The sequence below is a fragment of the Rhinichthys klamathensis genome, unplaced genomic scaffold (genome assembly GCF_029890125.1).
Source record: "Rhinichthys klamathensis goyatoka isolate OS25496 unplaced genomic scaffold, OSU_Roscu_1.1 h1tg000197l_1, whole genome shotgun sequence".
NCBI lineage: Eukaryota > Metazoa > Chordata > Actinopteri > Cypriniformes > Leuciscidae > Rhinichthys > Rhinichthys klamathensis.
In genome coordinates, this window is record NW_026606723.1 from 1,618,014 (window position 1) to 1,639,491 (window position 21,478).

Below are 21,478 nucleotides of genomic sequence, written 5' to 3' on the forward strand. Positions count from 1 at the left end.
TCCCATTATTCTCTATAGTATATAGGGTCCATGAACTGAGCAGTCAGAGTACACATCCAATTCACTAAACCCAGATCTTCTTACCATCATAATGGAAAATCAATTTGCTAGAGTGGTGAGCAAGTTGCTGCTGTGCATTTGTTGCAGTCATGTGTACAACGACCATTCTGATGCTCCATGGCATTCTGCTGGAATAAAAGGCACTTTGTAATTGGGTAACATTTTAAAAGCTGGGACAAAGGCTGTGGAAAGTGATTTGAATAAGTTTGCATTTTTCTTCTTCTGAAGTTCCTGGAATTGAATTGCCAGGATGAGTCCTGTCCTCTTGCTATCTTTGGTTCTGTCAGGTAAGTCCAGTGCTGCTTCTTTTTTTACTGTATTAAGTATACAAACATTCAGTTATAGCTGCTTGCATTAACATTTATTATTCAAAGGATACAATACAATTAGAAACATTTGACCTTTCAGTGAACGTTGTACTTGCTGTGAATTTATTGGAATGAATGTGATTGAATTCTGTATGCTGCCAATCCATACTGATAATTATAGCATAATCAGGATCTGCACTTATTAACATTTCTGTACAGCTATTCCACGGGCTGAGTTAGTCCCAGAGAAACCAAAGAGATCTGCTCTGAACCAACTCACCAGGTTACTGCTTCGCAAATACGACTTGGGAGTTCGGCCTGTCCATAACTGGACCAAACCAACTACCATTTACATTGACCTTATAATCAAATCTGTCCTGGATGTGGTAAGTACTTTTTAACCTTTAGAGAGGTTCATCGTATGATTAATATTGCATATACATCTATCAGGTGAAGTTTTTTTTATATGCAATGCATAGGAGTGTTCACTGTTAGAAGTTGTTAACTAAATAAACGTACTGCACAGGTGTTAAAGTATGTTTGCTCTCCATGTCAATATAATAAAGTAATTTTGCGCCTGCCTTTTCACAGGACGGACAGACTCAGAAAGTTACCACCAGCATTTGGTATCGCCAAGTTAGTATCAGTTATTTTTGTCTAATTAGTGGTAATGATTCATAATGAAATCAGCAGCATGGTTGTATAGCATAAACTTTCAGATCAAAATATTCGGATTAGTCTGATGTTCATTGTTTACGGTATAGCTTTAAAAAAAAAAAAAAGCACTGTAACCTCTTGAAATCAAACCATCTGACATTTGACTTTAACCTGAACATTTACTTTTATTCTGAATAATATCAATATACCTATACATATATATATCAAAATGTTATTACGTTAAATTTTAACATAAAAGACATTTAATTTGACCTTTCTGAGACAGGTCCAGCAAAGAAACACACACAATAATCAGATTTTTGAAATGTATGAAATCTAAACGTTTCAGAGATCTGAATCTTTCTCATGGGACCTGCTAGGTGGTAACAGTAAACCCCATTACTCTAATGTTTCAGATATGGAACGATGAGTTTCTTGTTTGGGATCCTGAAGAGTTTGATGGAATCACTGAAATATCGCTGTCCTCGGATGCCATCTGGGTGCCTGATGTCATCATAAGTGAATTGTATGTACATGATAGATGTATCTCTCCTGCCCGCATCACAAGCTCCTTTTGTTTCCTGGAAATGAATTTTGTCGCGTTATACTCTCATTGCATCATATGTCTTCCTCTCTCTCTCCAGCGTCCATGTTGGCAAATCCCCAGTCATCCCATATGTTTATGTCAACTGCTCAGGAACAGTAAAAAACTACAAACCCATCCAGGTGGTCTCAGCATGTCACCTGGAGATGTATGCCTTTCCCTTTGACAAGCAGAACTGCACTGTGACCTTTCGCAGCTGGCTCCACTCAGGTAAATGACTCACTCATACACAGCTCGTGCTTTCACTCCTTTACAAACAAGCTGGTCTCTCTCTGTATAATGAGAGTTGCTGTGATTACTGAGTGTTTTTGATCAGCCCAGGTTAGAATCTTTAAAAAGCTGACACTTTAAATGAGGTTCTCACAAACCTGCCAACATAAATACTTAATTCTACCATAACACAATGAACTGCTCATGTGTTTCTCTGACAGTGAGTGAAGTGGATTTAGCTCTATGGAGGCCTGCTGAGGAAATCGCCAGTGACACCAGAGAGTTCATGAATGATGGTGAATGGGAGCTGCTGTCTATCCCTTCTCACTACTGGACATTGAATCTAGAGGACAGAGACTACGCGCAGATTCAGTTTAATGTGAGGATTAATACTGAGTTTATTCATGCAGTAAAAATGACATTCAATGGCAGCTTTAGACTTCAATTTTTCAGATACACTTTGTTTCAAAGCAGCTTTACAGTAAATCAGAAAACATTATTGTTTATAATATCCTAATAACTTTAGATTAGATCTGGGCGATAATAAAGTTTACATTCTGAATTACAGTTGGGATTTGCTGTAATGTATATCGCTTTACGTGAGTGCGACAATGCGGATAAATTAATGAAATTAAATTAATTAATATAAAATTTATTTATAGAGCTGAGCAATAATATTGTTTAATTTTTGAGACAATATATGCAATCACACAGCCGGGATATTTATATAAATAACTTATTGCTTTATGTGAGTGTACTGTATGTATGCACTATAAAGTATATCCAAATTTATATATATATATTGCTGGACGATAATATTGTTTATTTTTTGCGACGATATAAGCGATCAATGAGTTGAGATTTTTATGTCCCTTTACATGAGTGTACAGAATATATGTGGGTAAAGTTAGATTTTGTAGTTTGTAGTTATTATTGTTAGACAATCATTTTGTCTGCTTAAAATTTATTACAGTCGACTGCAAGTTCACATTCAATCAACAACCGGTCTCTGCACTTCATTTTTTTTCTTTTTCAATCGTTTCACTCAAATGCACATCACAATATAGAAAAGATCTGCCGCTACTTCCTTCACATTGCGACTTTAAAATATCTAATGTGATTTAATTTGAAATAATTTCAAAATATATTATATTTCAATTGAATGATTATTTCATTTTATTTTCATTTCTAAAATTAAATAATATTTCAATGTACTTTTCTATTTACTTATCACTGCCAAATCTGACTTGAATTTGGTGTTTGACAAATGTTCATTTTGGAGGCTGACTGAGACATTGGCACGTAACCGTCCGCCGGACACACTTTCACAACCCTTCTCCAACCTTTGCATGGCTGTTAGCGGACTCACACTAATGCTAATAGATGAGGCTTAGCGGCAGACAACACACAGCAAGGATGATGATAATGAGACTGTCTTTCTGGCATTTGATCAATGAACGTCGTGTTCAGTGGGAGAAATAGGCCGATAGCTCACACTCGTGGGCAATCCACCCTGTTCCACTAAGATAGGCACACCATGGAAACGGCTGTGTTCTTTGATTACCTTTGCTCTGCGGCTCATTGACGAAGCCATTTAGAGATCCATATTTGTGTTTTTTACTCATTGGGCAAATGGGTGGGGAACATGTTTAAGTCAGTTAGAAATTGCTCTTTGTTGTACTGTGAAAGCTTAAGCATCCTTAAATAAGGAAAGTGAAATGGATGGTCCTGATCCAGATGAGGGGCAGCGAGGGGAAATAGTTCATTGGCAGTGAGGTTCGGTTCTCAGGGGGAGCTGAGGTGTGGGAAAACAATTTCAGTTCTAGAATGAGAAATTGGACCGATTTAGCAAATCCAGGAAATGGGGAGAAGGCTTAAAGTCCCTGTAAAGGCAATTTTAACAAAACATTCTAAACACATTCTAAAGGTTAGAAATGTATTGCTAAAACATATTACAAAGACTGTGAACTGTGAAGTACTGAATTGTGGAGTTAGACCGTTAAACAGTTTTTCACCCTGGCAATTTCACGGATTTTTTGGGCGGGTCTAAAACAGGGCTCGATGACGCACTGGAGCTCTTGGACACGCCCCTACTCGATGACGCACTGATACTGATCCCTCTAACAATATAAATAGAGCACATTCGCATCAGTTTGGCGCTCATTTGCGAGTTACTGTCAGTACTATTATCAGTTACTACAGCCTACAGTTTGCTATCTAGCCATGCCTTCGTCACGGAAATGCGTACTACTTGGATGCAATCATTTGCAAAACAGATCGGTGTCCTTGTTTAAATTTCCTAAAAACGACGACATCAAGAAGAGGTGGATTAATTTTGTGAAGAGCCACCTTGATGGAGAGCTGAGGATCACCAGCCAAACCCGCCTCTGTAGTGATCATTTTACTCGTGATAGTTTTATAAACTTTCGTCGGAGACAACTGGGATTCACAGATAATCCGTTGTTACTGGTGAAAGGTGCCGCACCGACTATCTCTCGCCTCGGCCTTCATCCTCCCGTCCCGCCGACAACTGGCGCCATCATCGGCAATGCGTGCCCACCAATGAGTGTAAGTTGCCTTGTGTGCTTGTTATAATTATAGTAGGTAGTCCACTGTAACTACTAAATTCTGCAACCCTCTAACGTGATTTTTATTTAACGTTATATGATCAAAATTCCTTAGCCAAGTAATTTAAACTAGTATCTGTTCACAAAGCAGTCCCTTATCTAATGGATTTATGCACATCAATTTATCGTTAATATAACAACCATGATGGCTATTAGTTTGATCTATAACTATAAAGTGTAAATATATTTTTTAATCAGTTGTTTATTGCTAGTCTAACTTAGTTTGATCTATAACTATAAGGTGTAAAAATATGTTGTTTTTTTCTGTTATTTATTGCTAGTCTAACTTTATTTGTCTAAGTTAGGTTAAGCTAGTTAACGTTTACTTACATATAACTTAGCTAACTTGCATAAAAGGGAGAGAAAAAATTTACCATTCTGTTGCAGAGCGAGGGGGACGATGTTGACTTCCTTGGTCAATGTCTTCTGAATCGGATTCAGGCTCTGGAGGCTCAAACAAATATGGCTTGGTATAACCTAATAAGCTGCTAGGAGCATCCATTTCGGCTGTAGCGGGTCCCGTCGAGTGCAGCTTTCCCGCGAGTGGGCGTGGTTTCAGCGCAGCCAGCGGACACGCCCCCAGCGTTTGAGAGCAGAGAAAACTGCTCATTTTTTCAAGATTTTGATAGCTTATTTTATGTACTTGCCGGCTTTTTTTATCATTCAAATTTGGCTGGGTGGCTAATAACACATTTTTCTGTGGTGTGACAAACTCAGAACACATACTTAATTTTGACTTTACGGGGACTTTAAGCTTGTTATGTAATTCCTCTTCAGACACAGCCATTTCAGACTGCCCCTAGAGCAGTTTTTTTTTCTTTTTCTGAAGGCAAGTGATGAAATAAATATCACCCAGAGAGCGTTCAATCCCAGCCACTCTGTCTCTCTCTCTCTGAAGGTGCTGATCCGCAGGCGCCCCCTGCTGTACGTGGTAAGTCTGCTCATCCCCAGCATCTTCTTCATGGTGGTGGATGTCACCAGTTTCTATCTGCCTCCAAACAGTGGAACTCGCATCACTTTCAAGACCAGCATTCTCCTGGGCTTCACTGTAATCAGAGTCAATCTGATGGATGAAATCCCTGCCACAGCCATTAAAACACCCCTCATTGGTATAGTACAGCCAGAGCTTTTCCTAATCACAATGTTTCCCTATTGACAACCTCACCTCACTGACAATAATGTCTGCTCTTTTTTCCATAGGGGTCTTCTTTGCTGTTTGCATGGCGCTGCTGGTGCTAAGTTTGTCATTGTCCATTTTCGTAGTGAAGCTTTTGCATTACAGTGAGACAGAAGTCAAGGAGATGTCCATATCTGCCTGCTTGCTAGACAAATACGGCTCGATGGACCAGAGCTTTTTTGAGAGCGCTTTCACTTCGATGAAGACGCTGGATGATATGGACCAATCAGGGGGTAGGAGAGAGAATATGATCCATTTATCATGTTGTTTACAGGTTCTATTCGTTGACATAAGTTATAAACAACATTCATTTGTTAGTGTTAACAGTACTAATACTGTATTGTTAACATTTAAGTAATACTGAATATTCTTATACAGTATAACAGTTTATAATAATACATTTAAAAAAATAATATAATAAATTATGGACTTGTTTGTTGGACTATTGTTCATAAATTAACATTATCTAGATTAATCAAATATATAACTTTATATATATATATATATATATATATATATATATGTCTTCACTCGCTGAAGGAGTGACGACAAATTTGAAATCTTTCTCTCTTCTGACCAACATAATCAATCTCTCTATATTTTTCCCTCTTTTGAAAAGATGTGGGAACTCTATTACAGATTTTTTTTCTTTTGCTATTAAACCAAATGAAAATACAAAAATTATATTTTTTATATAAAAATTATAACTATATCTCCCGTTCACCACTATAGAAGTTTACCCAACTATGATGTCTTCCGCTTCTGAGAACCCCGGAAAATTCTCTATATAGATCAGTGGTTCATAGTCACCATTGTCCATGACAACACTGTATAGGCGCTACTTTCATGTCTCATAACACATTGTAAACACACGCTCTCTTTTTTCTGTAGAAGCAAGTTAGTGAAAATGACCTCAGACGACTTCAGTAGGCTATTAATATCACTGTAATATTGTTGCAATGTTCGTTAAGATATTATACCTATACCTATTATATCAAATGTATTGTGTGTGTGTGTGTGTGTGTGTGTGTATATATACCACATGCTTTTAAATGGCTTAAGATTTGTTCTCTTTGATTCAGGCTACGAGTCTGATCTCTCTCCAGAGCCAGACCTGTTCTCCCTGACAGATGTCTCAAACAGTGACTCTTCACTGGAGAAAATCCTGCAGGAGGTGGTGTCTCTCAGACTGTACCTTCAGGAGGAGGACAGTGAGGGCATTTCACAGTCTTACTGGGTGGAACTGTGCCTGAAAGTGGACAAGCTCCTCTTCTGCATGTACCTGGTGTTTATGTTCATCTATGTGATGACTCTCCTGCTGCTCTGGGGAACCTGGAGCTCTGCCTGAAAAAAAGAGGTTGACAAAAAGACAAAAACGGAGGCAGAGGGGTTGGAGAAAGTTAAAACAAAGTGAGACAGATTCCACAACTGCAGTTTCAGTTTTAAAGTATCAAACACTTTATTTGCCATTGATGCCTGCTATTCACATTAATTCAGATGTGCTTCTGCAGATTGACACTAACAAAAAATTTGACCAGTTTCCTAAGGAGATTATTGTAAAACATTTGAACTTTATTTCAGATGTAAAAATCGTAAAGACTATCTGCAAGCAAGTATTCTTTGTGTTGTATGTGTTTGTATTGAGTAGAATAAAGGAAAACAAATTATTGTACTAATTTGTATTTATTGTCTTTCTCTTCCATGCTTCTCTTAATGATTGTAGCACACCTCTCTGACATAAATCTCCACTCATAAGAATGGAGGTGTTTATTTATGTTAATACTTTTTAAAGGTATGGTATCTATAATTTTGAATGTTAAATATTCATAAATAAGTGGAGATGGAGTGGAACTCAAATGTAGAATCTTAAGTTGGCTTGATTACGTTATATAAACATTTTACTATAACTGCTTTGGTAATATTTTTTTTACTGTTGCAAAATCTAAAAATGCTTGCAAATAAATAATGTTGCAAAATAATTTGTATTGTTGAGATGTTTTGAGATTTTGTTCTGCTAAAACTCCAAATAAATTATTTTTATTTTTATTATATTATTGAAATGTATATGTCATCATTTATGTCCTGGATGGTACTAATGAAAATACAATGAAAAACTGTTTAAGCAAAACGTCTAAATCCTCTTGTAATTTCTAAATTAACTGATTTTTATTGAACTAATTTAATATCTGAATAAATTTGACTAGATAGGCTTACATAAACAAAAGTCATTTTTAGGGGACAGAACAGGTAACAATACATCCTTTAAAAAAAGATTAAAGAGCATTCTTTGAAATATCACACATAACATATAATGAGAGTGAAGAACCCTTCCCTGTACTGTAACATAATCATATATCAAGCTCCAGTTTCCTTACTGAAAAATAAACCACAATCACTTCCACGTCACTATCACTATAGTACATTTTCATTACAGAGCTTCTCAGAGCTGCCTGTCCAGTCAGAAAAAAACAAACACATAATTCAATTCCTCATCAAAATTCTGATAATATTTTCCTGACTCAAATCTAATCACCTGCCAATTGCCAGGCTAATTAAGTCTCATCATGGCTGGGCGAAGTATAAGATCACAGTTTAATGTAGTAGTCTAAGTGCTCATGGAAATTGACTTGAACTGGTGGTGAAATATGACCCATAAAATGTCAAAGGTAGCTGTAATTCATATACGCTCTCCGCTGTCGAGGGGAAAAACACAAACATAAACACGTACACTTTATGCTGTTTAACCTATTACATTTAAAATATTTAACACAAATACACCACAGCCTCAATGCTTCATTCTTAAGGTGAGGCCTAATCAAAGATAGTGCTTACAAAATAATTGTGACTAAATAGTTATTTTTAAGCACTGTGTCACATTTATACAGTTGAGAAATAGTGTATAAGAAATAGTACACTGTTATTTTTTTTTTTCAAGATTACACTTGCCATGCTTATATAGTTAATTCTCTCCTATGTGACTCTTGGGACAAGCTGAAGTGCTTTCTGACCTGGCTAAACTGTGGGATGATGATGCAGAGAAGGGAGGGTGGACTAAGTGCTGTAATGACAGCCCGAGCGCTTCTGGAAAGCTCAGAGATAACTAATGGAGCATCACTGGAAGGAAGCAGCACCAGGCTAGAAGCCTGCGAGAAGAAGCCAGGGCAAACCCAAACAGCTCGGCACAATGAAGTGTTCAGCACTCTGGACAGCTCTCTGCGTTTGTATCTATGGGGCGCTGGTGAATTGCTCAGGTAACTTTTCTCAAACTTTTGACTTTGGTTATAAGAACAGCTCGCGTTTAAGCTTTAAAACGAACGAGCGCTGTACTTTCACATTAAATTGCCTCATCTCAAAACCTAGTGCCGATTTGGCAGGTGCTTTCTGATTGCGATTTTCCAAATTGCTGTTTTTGTAGCCAGCTCGACAGCTTATTGAAACACTATCAATTATTGCAATTAATCGACATGCTTTCGCGTATTAATGGCTTTAAACTTTCTAATGCCGAAGCTAAGATGAATGAAGTAAGATTCTTTTGTCTCGGTGTAGTGAAGAAGCTGAGCAGTAACACTGGGCGCTTCGCCAATGCCACTCTGGTTCGATTAAATGAGTTTTTAAGTGCCGGATATAAGAAAGGAGTTCGACCAGTGCGCGACTGGAGACAGTCAACGACGGTGGCCATTGACCTCATGGTTTATGCGATCCTCAATGTGGTGGGTATATAGAATTCTCAAACGTCTATTAATTATGTAAACTAATATTTTATACAATAATTGTTTACTAATTAAATATTTTGTGCCACACAGGATGAGAAGAACCAGGTCTTGACAACATATGTTTGGTACAGACAGGTATGTTGGTGGAAAATAATACATTTATTTAATATTAGGGAACCGACATCATCAAAAGTGACTGTTGTTTCACGCACTACTTGGTCACTGCAACTGCAACACTGCTACTGAATCGAATCTACAGCGCGACCCAAACGATTCCTGAACGAAAGACTCTTATGAGCCGGTTCTTTTTAACGAATCAATAACTTAGGCGAGCAGTGTAACCTCGATAACTCTTATGAGCGGATAGTGTATCAAAAACATACAACGTGATTCACGAACAACTGACTCATACAAGACGGGTATTTTTATGTGTGTATCAACAATGTACGACAAAACCAGACTCCCAGTCACAAATTACTTTTTTCTTGTTAGTAAACCATAAACGTAAACAGCAAACGTTCGATTGACAGGATGTAGGCCCATGGCTATCATCGGTTCTTTTTGTGATTTAAAAACTTACAACGTGACAGTATATATGCCTTGTCCGATTCATGAACCGATTTGCAACTTAACTTTCATTTCCGTCTCCAAATTAAACAAGAACAGTTATGTTGTACCTAATTGAGGATTATTTTATTTGATTCTTTTTTGATATGTACTTGACATTTCTCTCACTTCAAAAGGAATGGATAGATGAGTTCCTTGTGTGGGATCCTGAAGAATTTGATGAAGTCAAACAGATTTCCATTCCCACTGCCAACATCTGGGTTCCAGATATTCTCATCAATGAATTGTGAGTAGACTTGAGATAATTGAGACGTTAATAAGACACTTGTTTTGAACCATTTCAGTCACTCTTCACAGCAGTCCTTTATAAACACTCTCTTTGTTCTCTGCAGCGTGGATGTAGGAAAGTCTCCTGATATTCCTTACGTCTATGTAGGCCATACCGGGCTTGTTCGCAACTATAAGCCTATCCAGGTGGTGACCGCCTGCTCCCTCAATATCTACAACTTTCCTTATGATGTCCAAAAATGTAGCCTGACTTTCCAGAGCTGGCTGCACACAAGTGAGTAAACATGAGTAAGCTCAAGAGAGATCATTCAGATTCATCACTGACAAACTGTACCTCCTACACACAGATTCCAAGTCTAAAACCACATTTTCAGAAGAAATAAGAATGCTCTAATGTAGTATTGCAGAAATGATTCGAGCTCAATAAAAATAAGCAACATTTTCCTAAAAGCCAAATGAACTGACCTTTAACCTTATTTCATCCCATAGCTAAAGACATCAACATCACACTAATGAGAACCCCTGAGGAAGTAATGAACGACAAGCGTGTGTTCATGAACCAGGGAGAATGGGAGCTGCTTCATGTCCTCTCCACATACAACAAGTTCAGCATAGATAATGATGATTTCTATGCCGAAATGAAGTTTACTGTGAGTAACGTAATAACACCAAATTAAGCCACGGCACACATTAGCATTTGCTTTTGAAAAAAGGGGAACACTTTAGAATACTGTTCTGTCATTAATGAATTACTACACAGGAACAAATGAGTAATGCAATTTTAACATTCTAGAAACCACTATCAACTAACAAGAAACGCTGATTAACGAATTGGTAATTATAGTGCTCAGTTGAATGAGGTAGTTCACTATTAGCTAATCAATAACTACTTTTTCATACCTCCCAGAGGACTACTAAGAACTACTATATATACAGGTTCATAATTCACATGAATAATGCATTATGTATGATTAATTCTAAAGTGAAGAAGATCATGGTAACACATTAGTAATAATTCAAGTATTATTAAATCCTTCAGAAGGAATTACTAATTATTTGTAACAGTATTCTAAAGTGAAAGTTTAACCAATTAAAAATGAACTACGGATAAACATGTATCAGCATATAAATAAAGTAACATTTGCGCAAAAACCCCCCCCCCAAAAAACCCCACCAAGCTACAGAACACATTTTTTTCCAGCACCAGTGTTGGGGAAAGTTACATTTTAAAGTAATGTGTTACAATCATAGACTAAAAATTAAATAAAATAGTTGTACATTTTAAAAGTAATACGTAATTACTTTAGTTACTTGAAAATAGTTAATCTGTTTACGTAACTCACAATGTGTTCCTGAACACTGGCCAAAACTCAAAAAGCTGGCGGAAGTAAGGTTTGAAAGATATTATGACTATAATTATTATTACTCTGCAAGGATGCATCCAAATTAAATGCATTTATAATGTTACAAAAGATTTCTATTTTTATTGAACTTCTATTTCTATTCAATTCATCAAAGAATCCAGACAAAAGGTGTCTCAATCTTTCCACAAAAACTCTAGCAGAAATGTTTTCATTTTCAACATTGATAATGTTTCTTGAGCACTAAATCAGCATATTAGAATGATTTCTGAAGGATAATTTCTGAAGGATCATTCAGCTTTGCCATCATAGGAATAAACTACATTTTAAAATATATTAAAATAGAGAAAAGTTATTTAAATTTGTAATATTTCACAATAATACGGTTTTGCCTGATTTTATTTTTTATTCTAACGACTCCAAACTTTTGAATGGTAGTGTACCACTAAATGGACATGCGCCACATGTCAGGTCACATTTCTTTTGGAAAGTAGTTTTAAATTAGTGCCAAAGGGAAAGAAAAACAAAGTGAGAAAGATCAACAGATTATTGCCAGAAGGAAATACGTCTCTTTCTTTAATCACCAGGTTGTGATCCGACGCAGACCTCTGTTTTACACAGTCAACCTCCTGTTGCCCAGTGTATTCCTGATGGTGATGGACATCGTTGGATTCTACCTGCCTCCAGACAGCGGAGAGAGAGTCTCCTTCAAGATCACTCTGCTCTTGGGCTATTCTGTCTTTCTCATCATCGTCTCAGACACTCTGCCAGCAACTGCCATAGGGACCCCTCTCATTGGTAATGAGGTCTTTCTGTTTCATAGAACATGACCTGATGCATTCCAATCATTCATTCTGTATTCCCTGATTGAGGAAGCGTATAATTATGTGAGAGGTGACGTTTTGAATTTAGTCTACTGCATCTAGAGCATATTAAATGTCCTTAGTTCAAATTTTGTAGCAAGTGGTGTGATCCAATACAGTTTCCTCTCAGCTGGGCGGAATTGCGCAGGCAGAAAACAAGAGATTTCTTGAGGGTTTCAACTGAAGTCAATCCGCATGTTTATTGATTTTCAGTATAGAAGTGCAGCTGTGAGGAAGCTTGTGCGGAAATACACTGATTAATTTGAGAGATAAGGAGAGCAGCCTAGAACACTACAGAGGTTTCAGGTTCAAATGCAATTGCAAAACTAATGCTGTCAAACACACTAAAGCCCATAGAGGGCACGCAATGTTTTTCTTTCTTTCTTGAGAAAGATCATGAGAACTACTCATCTAAAATAAGTGAATACAGAATACAGCAATAAACCAGTGTGACTCTAGGCAAACCAGCAATATTATTATCTTGACACGGTTAGCATAAATTCAAAATCTAATTTAAACCAGGAAATAAACATTTTATATAAAATAAAAATTACAACAGAGAAACATTATGTAAAGGAAATGAATTTGAAACATTTAAGATCCTATACACTGCAAATTTGTGAAATTGATCGTGTGATTATATATACATGGTCAGCATTTACTTCTATCTATCATCAGGTTGTACACAAACTTGAGGAGTTCATGCAGCTAGAGTTAAATACTTATTATTAAAGAAATATTATGAAAAATTATTTTTTTTAAAGAAAAAAAAGTTAAATATTTTTGGTCAGGGGTCATTTGGACCACACTCTCTATATATTTATTTTTCTTTAGTTACTGTAAAATAAGGGCAGTTATCACATGCATTCCCCTTCCAAATTTTGGGGTCAGTAAGATTTTTTTTACTTATTAAATGAATATTTTTATTCAGTAAAGATGCATTAAATTGATCAAAAGTGAATGCAAAGACATTTGCATTTTTGCAAAAACAAAATTCTATTTCAAATAAATGCTGTTCTTTTGAACTTTCCATTCATCCAAATATCAGAGAAAATCCCAGTTTCTACAAAAATATTAAGCAGCACAACTGTTTTCAACATTGATAATAAAGAATGTTTCTTGAGCAGCAAATCAGCATATTAGAATGATTTCTGATAGATCATGTGACACTGAAGACTGGAGTAATGTTGCTGATAATTCAACCTTGCAATCACAGGAAAAAACACACATTTTAAAACATATTAACATAGAAAACAGTTGCAATAATATTTCACAACATTACCTTTTCGACTGTATGTTTGTAAAAAAAAAAAAAAAAGCAATAAACTTGTTTCAAAAACATAAAAAAATCATACCGACCCCAAACTTTTGAATAGTAGTGTATAATAAGGAAATGAATTGTTCTGTATTCGATATTTTAATTCTTACATTCTGCAAGCATTTGCTACATTGTGTTTCTGGCCATTAATAGCATGCTTTGCTCAGAAAGAACGCTGCATGTAACGGCGTGTTATGTCTGTGTGTTTGAGTGTAGGTGTGTACTTTGTGGTATGCATGGCGCTGCTGGTCATCAGTCTGACCGAGTCTGTTTTGATCGTGAGGCTGGTGCACAAGCAGGATCTTCAGTCTCGTGTCCCGCAGTGGGTCAAACACCTGGTGCTGGAGAAGGCCACAGTCCTGCTCTGCATTCGCAACAGGAAGGTCTGCTCGCTCCTCTCGCAGGGCTCTGACCTGCCGCTCTACAAAGAGAACAACATGAACACAGGTAACTGACCCTGCGCCAAGCCCCTCCTGACCAATCCTACCGTAGCAACTGTTTCCATTCGCTAAATAAGGGTTATTTCTAATGTATTTTTTTACTTTTTGTCTTTTCGCAAAGTGTTCTTTCAGACTAGTGGAAAGAAAACATCCAAAATACACTTTTAACTGTACCTTTTATAGCACTTTATCTATTTGCGTCTGTAGATCTTCAAAGGTCATTTTCTGACCTTTGTGTTTTTTATTCAGAAATCTCCACTTCAGCAGCACTTACATACACCACACTACAGTTTTATTCCTATCTATGTTCTGAAGGTTTTTACATAAGGGTTTGTTCATATATAATTTGCCTGATAATGTTTTTTTTTTTTCTGGCTGTTGACAGTATTTTCTGATTTATGGAATGATAAAAAGAGATATCCAAAATCCCCTCTGTAAAAACCTTTGACTCAAAACTGGCTTTATACAATGTTCAGCTTTTTGTTGTAGAAATGTATGCAAAATAGTGCATATTTAAACATTATTCAGAAAACTTGTTATACAATTTTGGTTTTGCAAATTCATAATGTAATCAATCCACAAAGCAAGTATGGTGAAATCTATTAGTTCATTTATTTTTACCCTATTCACCTGGGGTGTCTTGCCTATTAACCTAAAATCTCAGGGCATACCTCTGGTAAATATTTGATGTCTAAGGATGATGACACAGGTTTTTTGGGAACCCATGCACTAAATGACCTGGGCAAGGATTTGCTCTTTTCATAATGCAAGTGTTTGCAATTGTTCTAAGTGCATCTTTACAGAAACGTTCAAATATTGTTGTGGACTATGGGTGGGCCAGTAAGGTTTAGATCCAGTTCTCTAGGTGGTCTGTTTTTACAGATTAAACAAGCTCTGAAACTCACCTGTGATTTGTTTTTAAGCGCTTCACTGCAACCACCACAGCTGCGAGGGATCCAGAGACTCCGGGAGAAACCTGGGCTTGAGCCTGTCCGCGCGGGACACCGGACCTCCCGTCATGGACGGCATCCTGCGCGAGATCACCACCATCCGTCAGTTCATGGAGAAGAAGGATGAGAGCAGGGAGATCGCTAAGGAGTGGCTGCAGGTGGGGTACGTACTGGACGTCCTGCTGTTCCGCATCTACCTGCTCACCGTGTTGGCCTACAGCATCACTTTAGGCACACTGTGGTCCGTCTGGCAGACCGTCTGACCGCAGACATGGGTCACAGAGGGAAGGCGCCAATTCTGTCTCACTGCTAAAAGTAAATGCAGTGTTTGACGTAGTTTGAATGCTGGTAATGCGATTGTTATCCCACAAGAGAATAACTTGAGCACCATAGAGGAGAAATGTGCTTTCAAATCAAGAGTTATTACTTGTAGACTGCTGTTCTTACCAGATGAATGCTCTGAAGTCTCTGAAAAAAGCATACAGAATACATGTATGATTGTTATATCTGTGTGAGACTCCTTTCGTACAGCAGTAAAACATAAAAAGAAGTAATAAAAATGAACGACTCACATTTTAGATACATTATGGGAAGCTATTTTGGGTTTTTTCCTCCACCAATGGAAATAGTTCCAAAAGAAGCCAAAGAAAGAAGCAGCAAAGTCAGACAAACAAAGCTTTAAAGCCTATATGACATGCATATATAACTCACTGTTGAACAGTATATCAAAACTTTTAGCAGTGTATTGTCTTTTTTTAAAAAGTATTTCAATACTACGAAAAAATATCTTACTGCATTAGAGGTCAAACACGCACTACCATTCAAAGTTTGGGGTCAGATTTGTTATTAAAACAACAACAAAATTGTTTCATTCAGCAACAATACATTAAATGAATCATTTATAATGTTACAAAAGATTTCTATTTCAAATAAATGCTGTTTTTAAAAAACTTATTTCCCAAAGAATCCTGAGAAAAATGTTTCACTGTTTCCTCAAAAATATTAAGCAGCACAACTGGTAACATTGATGATAATAAGAAATGTTTCTTGAGCAAAGCAGCATATAGAATGAATTCCGAAGGATCATGTGACACAGAAGACTGGAGAAATGATGCTAAAAAATTCAGCTTTGCCATCACAGCAGTAAATTATATTTTAAAGTTGTAATATTAGTTTTGATCAAAGAAATGGTGAGCATAAGAGACTTCTTTAAAAAGCATGAAAAATCTTACTGTAACTTTTGAACGTTAGTGTATGCTAGTAAATGCTTTGTAAATGCTGGAACCCAAATCATTTTGGTTTTATATTGTCATGAAAACAACAATCGATTATTTAGGTTCAAATATCCTCCTCTGTTATCCTGATCAAATCTGTAGTACTGTGAAAAATATGCTATCCTGTTACTGAAATGAAAACATCCTGTAGATTGTCTGTATTGTATGTCTTGAGAAGATGTTTGACCGTGTCTGTATTGTGTTTCCTCTCTTCCAGCCCAAGGGGGGTTGAGTTTTAGTCGTTGCCCGTGACACTAAATGTACTAATTGTAAAGATTTTCACCTCACTGGGAATGCACTCAGCAGGCCTGGGGTGATTGGATAAATGCCATCGACACCCTACATAATTAAAGAAAAAAAAAAAAAAATCAGTTAGACAGTAAATGGGAGCATTGATCCCAATACAATCAATGTGGCCACATCTCTCCATCCTGCTTTCTGCTCCCCACAGTCCTGAATTTACAGAGTAACTTCACATTTTACAAAGAACAAGAGTTTGATGTGTGTCTTAGTAAATGCCAGTCTTGATGTAAATTAAATAAATATGTCATTATGATTAACATGATCATAATTACATTTCAACTTTAACCAGCAGAGGGCTTCTAAGGCCATGTAATGCAGGTAAGACACTGCTGATGTGAGGGACATCATTACATACTTTCACTGGTATCTGTAATATTATATACAGTCTGCATTAGCCGTGGACACAATATGATTCCATTGCCAGACGAATTTCATTATCAACCAAGAACGGAATGTTGGCATGGTGAAGTTGGCAGTGTAATTCCTGAAAGCCATGCACAGTCATAACAACTGGCTTCAAGTGGCATTTGTAGGCTGTTACTTGTTTTGCAAATTCATGTGCTGGAGGTCGTCCACTGGGCCTGCTCGCACCCGCAGGCACGGCTTAGCTGGGAACACAATTGAAGGGATTTGGGAAGACCGCGTCCACCATTCAGTCTTTCGCTGTCTAAACTTCCCTTGTCCATTAGATCATATCTGGGTCAAAGAGCAACCAAAGATAGGACGCCCTGCTCGTCACACAAAAGCTATTCACGCAGAGGAGGTCACATGACCTTTGCCGAAATCTGGCGGTCTTGGGTGCCAGCAGCAACGGCGTCACCTTTAACGATGCTTCACTTTCCAAAGCGAATAGACAATCTGATCTGAACCATGCGGTCTTTCACAGACGATCATTAAAAAAAAATCAGTTTCATCTAAAGAGATAGACCTAATTAAAAGTCTCATTAGCTCAGCACTCTGAGGTAGCATTGTGTGCTATATATGAGGCACATGATTTACAAAGAGAGTTAGAAGTGAAAAGATAGCAGCGTTTCATTAGCCACTGTAAATGTGCGCTTACATTTACCGTTGTTCTGTGAATGAATTTCACTTCACGAAGAATTCGCAACAGGTTCAAGTTTTTCCACGAATTCACCGCGTTCCCAACAGAAGCTGGTTGTTTTGAAAGTGACCTCTGAGCTGTGCTTCGTGCATCGCTCCACTAATGGCATTGGCAATACACAATATGCATGAATTTTCTGCTAATGTTACTGCTAATTAGCAGGGACCAATCAACAGTGAGATGACGTCATGGAGGAACTTGTATTATACACTCCTAAACAAAATCTTAAGACCGGGGGAAACATTGCAAGTATTTGCATTTCGCACTGGTGGATCATAACCGGGTTGTAAGTACTGCTTCAAAATGCCAAAAGAAGAAACAGGAGCAAGAGACAAAAAATAGAGAGTTGGCAATTTATTGAAAACTGCATTTAAACTTAAACGGGCTGGTCATCAGCTGAAAAAAGTTTAAGACCATAGCCCAAAAATAAACCTACAACAGAACTAAAAGTGTCAAAAAACGACTCAGTAGTGAGTAGCCCCACCGTTCTTGTTGATCACTCAAACACTCGTTTCAGCATGCTTGATGGGACTGTTTCCAGGAGGCTGCTGGGAACGTTGCTCCATGTGGTGAAGATGGCTTCACGAAGGGCATCCACGGTCTGGAACTGACGTCCATTTTTGTAAACTTCCCTTGCCATCCATCCCCAAATGTTCTCAATGGGATTTAGAACACGCAGGATGGTCCAAAAGAGTGACGTTATTCTCCTGGAAGAAGTCCTTCGTCAGGCGGGCGTTGTGAATTGCAGCGTTGTCCTGTTGAAAGACCCAGTCATTACCGCACAGACGAGGGCCCTCAGTCAAGAGGGATGCCCGCTGCAACATTTGACGCCCCTGCACAACCTGAAGCTCCATTTTCCCATTGAAGGAAAAAGCACACCAGGTCATGATGGAGCCTCCTCCACTGTGCCGCGTAGAAAACATCTCCGGTGGGATCTCCTTGTCATGCCAGTAACGTTGGAAGCCATCAGGACCGTCCAGGTTAAATTTTTTCTCGTCAGAGAATAAAACTTTCTTCCACCTTTCAATGGCCCATGTTTGGTGCTCCCTTGCAAATTCCAAACGGGCAACTTTGTGGCGTGGGAGGAGACGTGGCCTTTGAAGACGTTTCTGGTTCTTGAGTTTGGTTATTGGGCTACAGTCAGCATCAGTAAGTGCAACCCGTCGGATCCTGCGGCTCAGTGCAGGTGAATTTTTTTTTGGGTCTACCACTTGACTTTTTTGTCCCATAATTCTCAGGATCTTTTAAGAAATGTAAAATGACTGTCTTACTGCGTCCAACCTTGCCAGCGATGGCGCGTTGCGAGAGGCCTTGCTTGTGCAGCTCAACAATCCTGCCACGTTCAAAGAGAGAAAGCCTTTTTGCCTTTGCCATCAGGAGATCATGACAGTGCGACTGCCTGAAGATCAATGACACGAAAGCCATATTTTTGTGCAGATTTTACCTTTTTATGCCTATGGTCTTAAACTTTTGATCAGTCTGTTTAAGTTTAAATGCAGTTTTCAATAAATTGCCTACTCTCTATTTTTTGTCTCTTGCTCCTGTTTCTTCTTTTGGCATTTTGAAGCAGTACTTACAACCAGTTAACGCTCCACCAGTGCGAAATGCGAATACTTGCAATGTTTCCCCCGGTCTTAAAGGGATACTCCACTTTTTTTGGAAATAGGCTCATTTTACAACTCCCCCAGAGTTAAACTGTTGAGTTTTACCGTTTTTGAATCCATTCAGCCGATCTCCGGTTCTGGCGGTACCACTTTTAGCATAGCTTAGCATACATCATTGAAGTGGACAAGACCATTAGCATTTCTAAAGAAAAATGACCAAAGAGTTTTGATATTTTTCCTATTTAAAACTTGACTCTTCTGTAGTTACATCGTGCACTAAGACCGACGGAAAATGAAAAGTTGCGATTTTCTAGGCTGGTATGGCTAAGAACTATACTCTCATTCCTGCGTAATAATCAAGAAACTTTACTGCCATACCATGCAGCAGGCATAATGATATGACGCAGCGCCTGAAAATAGTTCCGTTGTGTTGACGGAAGGTGGCCTATTTTCAGGCGCTGCGTCATATCATTACGCCTGCTGCTCTCATGGTACGGCAGTGAAGTTTCTTGATTATTACGCAGGAATGAGAGTATAGTTCTTAGCCATACCAGCCTAGAAAATCGCAACTTTTCATTTTCCGTCGGTCTTAGTGCACGATGTAACTACAGAAGAGTCAAGTTTTAAATAGGAAAAATATCAAAACTCTTTGGTCATTTTTTTTTGAGAAATGCTAATGGTCTTGTCAACTCCAATGATGTATGCTAAGCTATGCTAAAAGTGGTACCGCCAGAACCGGAGATCGGCTGAATGGATTCAAAAACGGTAAAAACTCAACAGTTTAACTCTGGGGGAGTTGTAAAATGAGCCTATTTCCAAAAAAGTGGAGTATCCCTTTAAGATTTTGTTCAAGAGTGTATATAGGCTACTAGTTCGGACTATAGTCCAGTCATTTTATGAAAAAAGGTTGAACAAATTGCAACGGAAGCAAACTCAACTGATTTTGTATCCTCAATATGTCCTGAGTAAGGACAAAAAGCCCAGAAGAATCCCATTAGGGGAAAGTTTCGAAAAAGACCCAAATATATCCCATTCATACGCCTATTCATTCTTTTTCTCACGTGAAAAGGGTAAAAATTTTAACCTTTAGATCTCATCATAAAAATCACTGAGTTGATTACAAACGAAAAATGTATTATACGTTTTTTGAAATTGTTTGTTAACATGGACAAACGGTGCATAATATAATTGCGTATTAATTTGCATAATTACCCAAACAGATCTAAACATTGGGTATAGCAGGTGAACATGTTTTTTTTTAATCTTGTTGACATATAACAGTAAAAGACTTAATGTTAAGGTCTGAATGGAACCCATTTAGGCTACCCATGAACATTAATACAGGAAGTAGTACTTTAGAAACCAGCCTTTATTAATTATTATGGCAGAGATGGGGTTTGGGCTTTGAGTGCATTGTGTACGTAATTAGATTTTTCTGATCCAGACACTTTTTATTTCACCTACCTTTTGTCTTCTGCATTCTCCTTACCCATGTCTCCTGTTCTTCCCTCAGACTCATCCCCCAGAAACAGTCCCACTGACCCAGCCCCAATCCCCATCTCTGCCATAATAATTAATAAAGGCTGGTTTCTAAACTACTTCTTCCTGCATTAATGTTCATGGGTAGCCTAAATGGGTTCCATTCAGACCTTAATATTAAATAGTTTACTGTTATATGTCAACAAAATTCTACAAGACATGTTCACCTGCTATATACCCAATGTTTAGATCTGTTTGGGTATTTATGCAAATTAGCACATATGCAATTAGATTATACACCATTTGTCCATGTAAACAAACAATTGCAAAAAACTTGTAATACATTTTTTGTTTGTCTTGATGTAAGTAATCAACTCAGTGATTTTTATGATGAGATCTAAAGGTTAAAATTTTTACCCTTTTCACGTGAGAAAAAGAATGAATAGGCGTATGAATGGGATATATTTGGGTCTTTTTCTAAACTTTCCCCTAATGGGATTCTTCGGGGCTTTTTTGTCCTTACTCAGGACATATTGAGGATACAAAATCAGTTGAGTTTGCTTCTGTTGCAAT

The 21,478-nt window shown here is 37.7% G+C and overlaps 2 protein-coding genes across 2 annotated transcripts; both read left to right on the forward strand.

The window, feature by feature from the left end:
* The first annotated feature begins 24 nt into the window (after window positions 1-24).
* htr3b (5-hydroxytryptamine (serotonin) receptor 3B) lies at window positions 25-7,101 on the forward strand. Its single transcript, XM_056263039.1, has 9 exons — window positions 25-347; window positions 588-754; window positions 960-1,004; window positions 1,442-1,551; window positions 1,670-1,839; window positions 2,061-2,218; window positions 5,365-5,575; window positions 5,667-5,876; window positions 6,726-7,101. The coding sequence occupies exons 1-9, from the start codon at window positions 311-313 to the stop codon at window positions 6,989-6,991; spliced, it is 1,374 nt and encodes a 457-aa protein (XP_056119014.1). The 5' UTR covers window positions 25-310; the 3' UTR covers window positions 6,992-7,101.
* A 1,599-nt stretch (window positions 7,102-8,700) lies between these two features.
* htr3a (5-hydroxytryptamine (serotonin) receptor 3A) lies at window positions 8,701-15,934 on the forward strand. The gene is made up of 9 exons (XM_056263040.1): window positions 8,701-8,894; window positions 9,190-9,353; window positions 9,447-9,491; window positions 10,100-10,209; window positions 10,316-10,485; window positions 10,701-10,861; window positions 12,160-12,370; window positions 13,970-14,200; window positions 15,117-15,934. Exons 1-9 carry the CDS (start codon window positions 8,828-8,830, stop codon window positions 15,404-15,406), a joined length of 1,449 nt encoding a protein of 482 aa, XP_056119015.1. The 5' UTR covers window positions 8,701-8,827; the 3' UTR covers window positions 15,407-15,934.
* The last annotated feature ends 5,544 nt before the right edge of the window (window positions 15,935-21,478 follow it).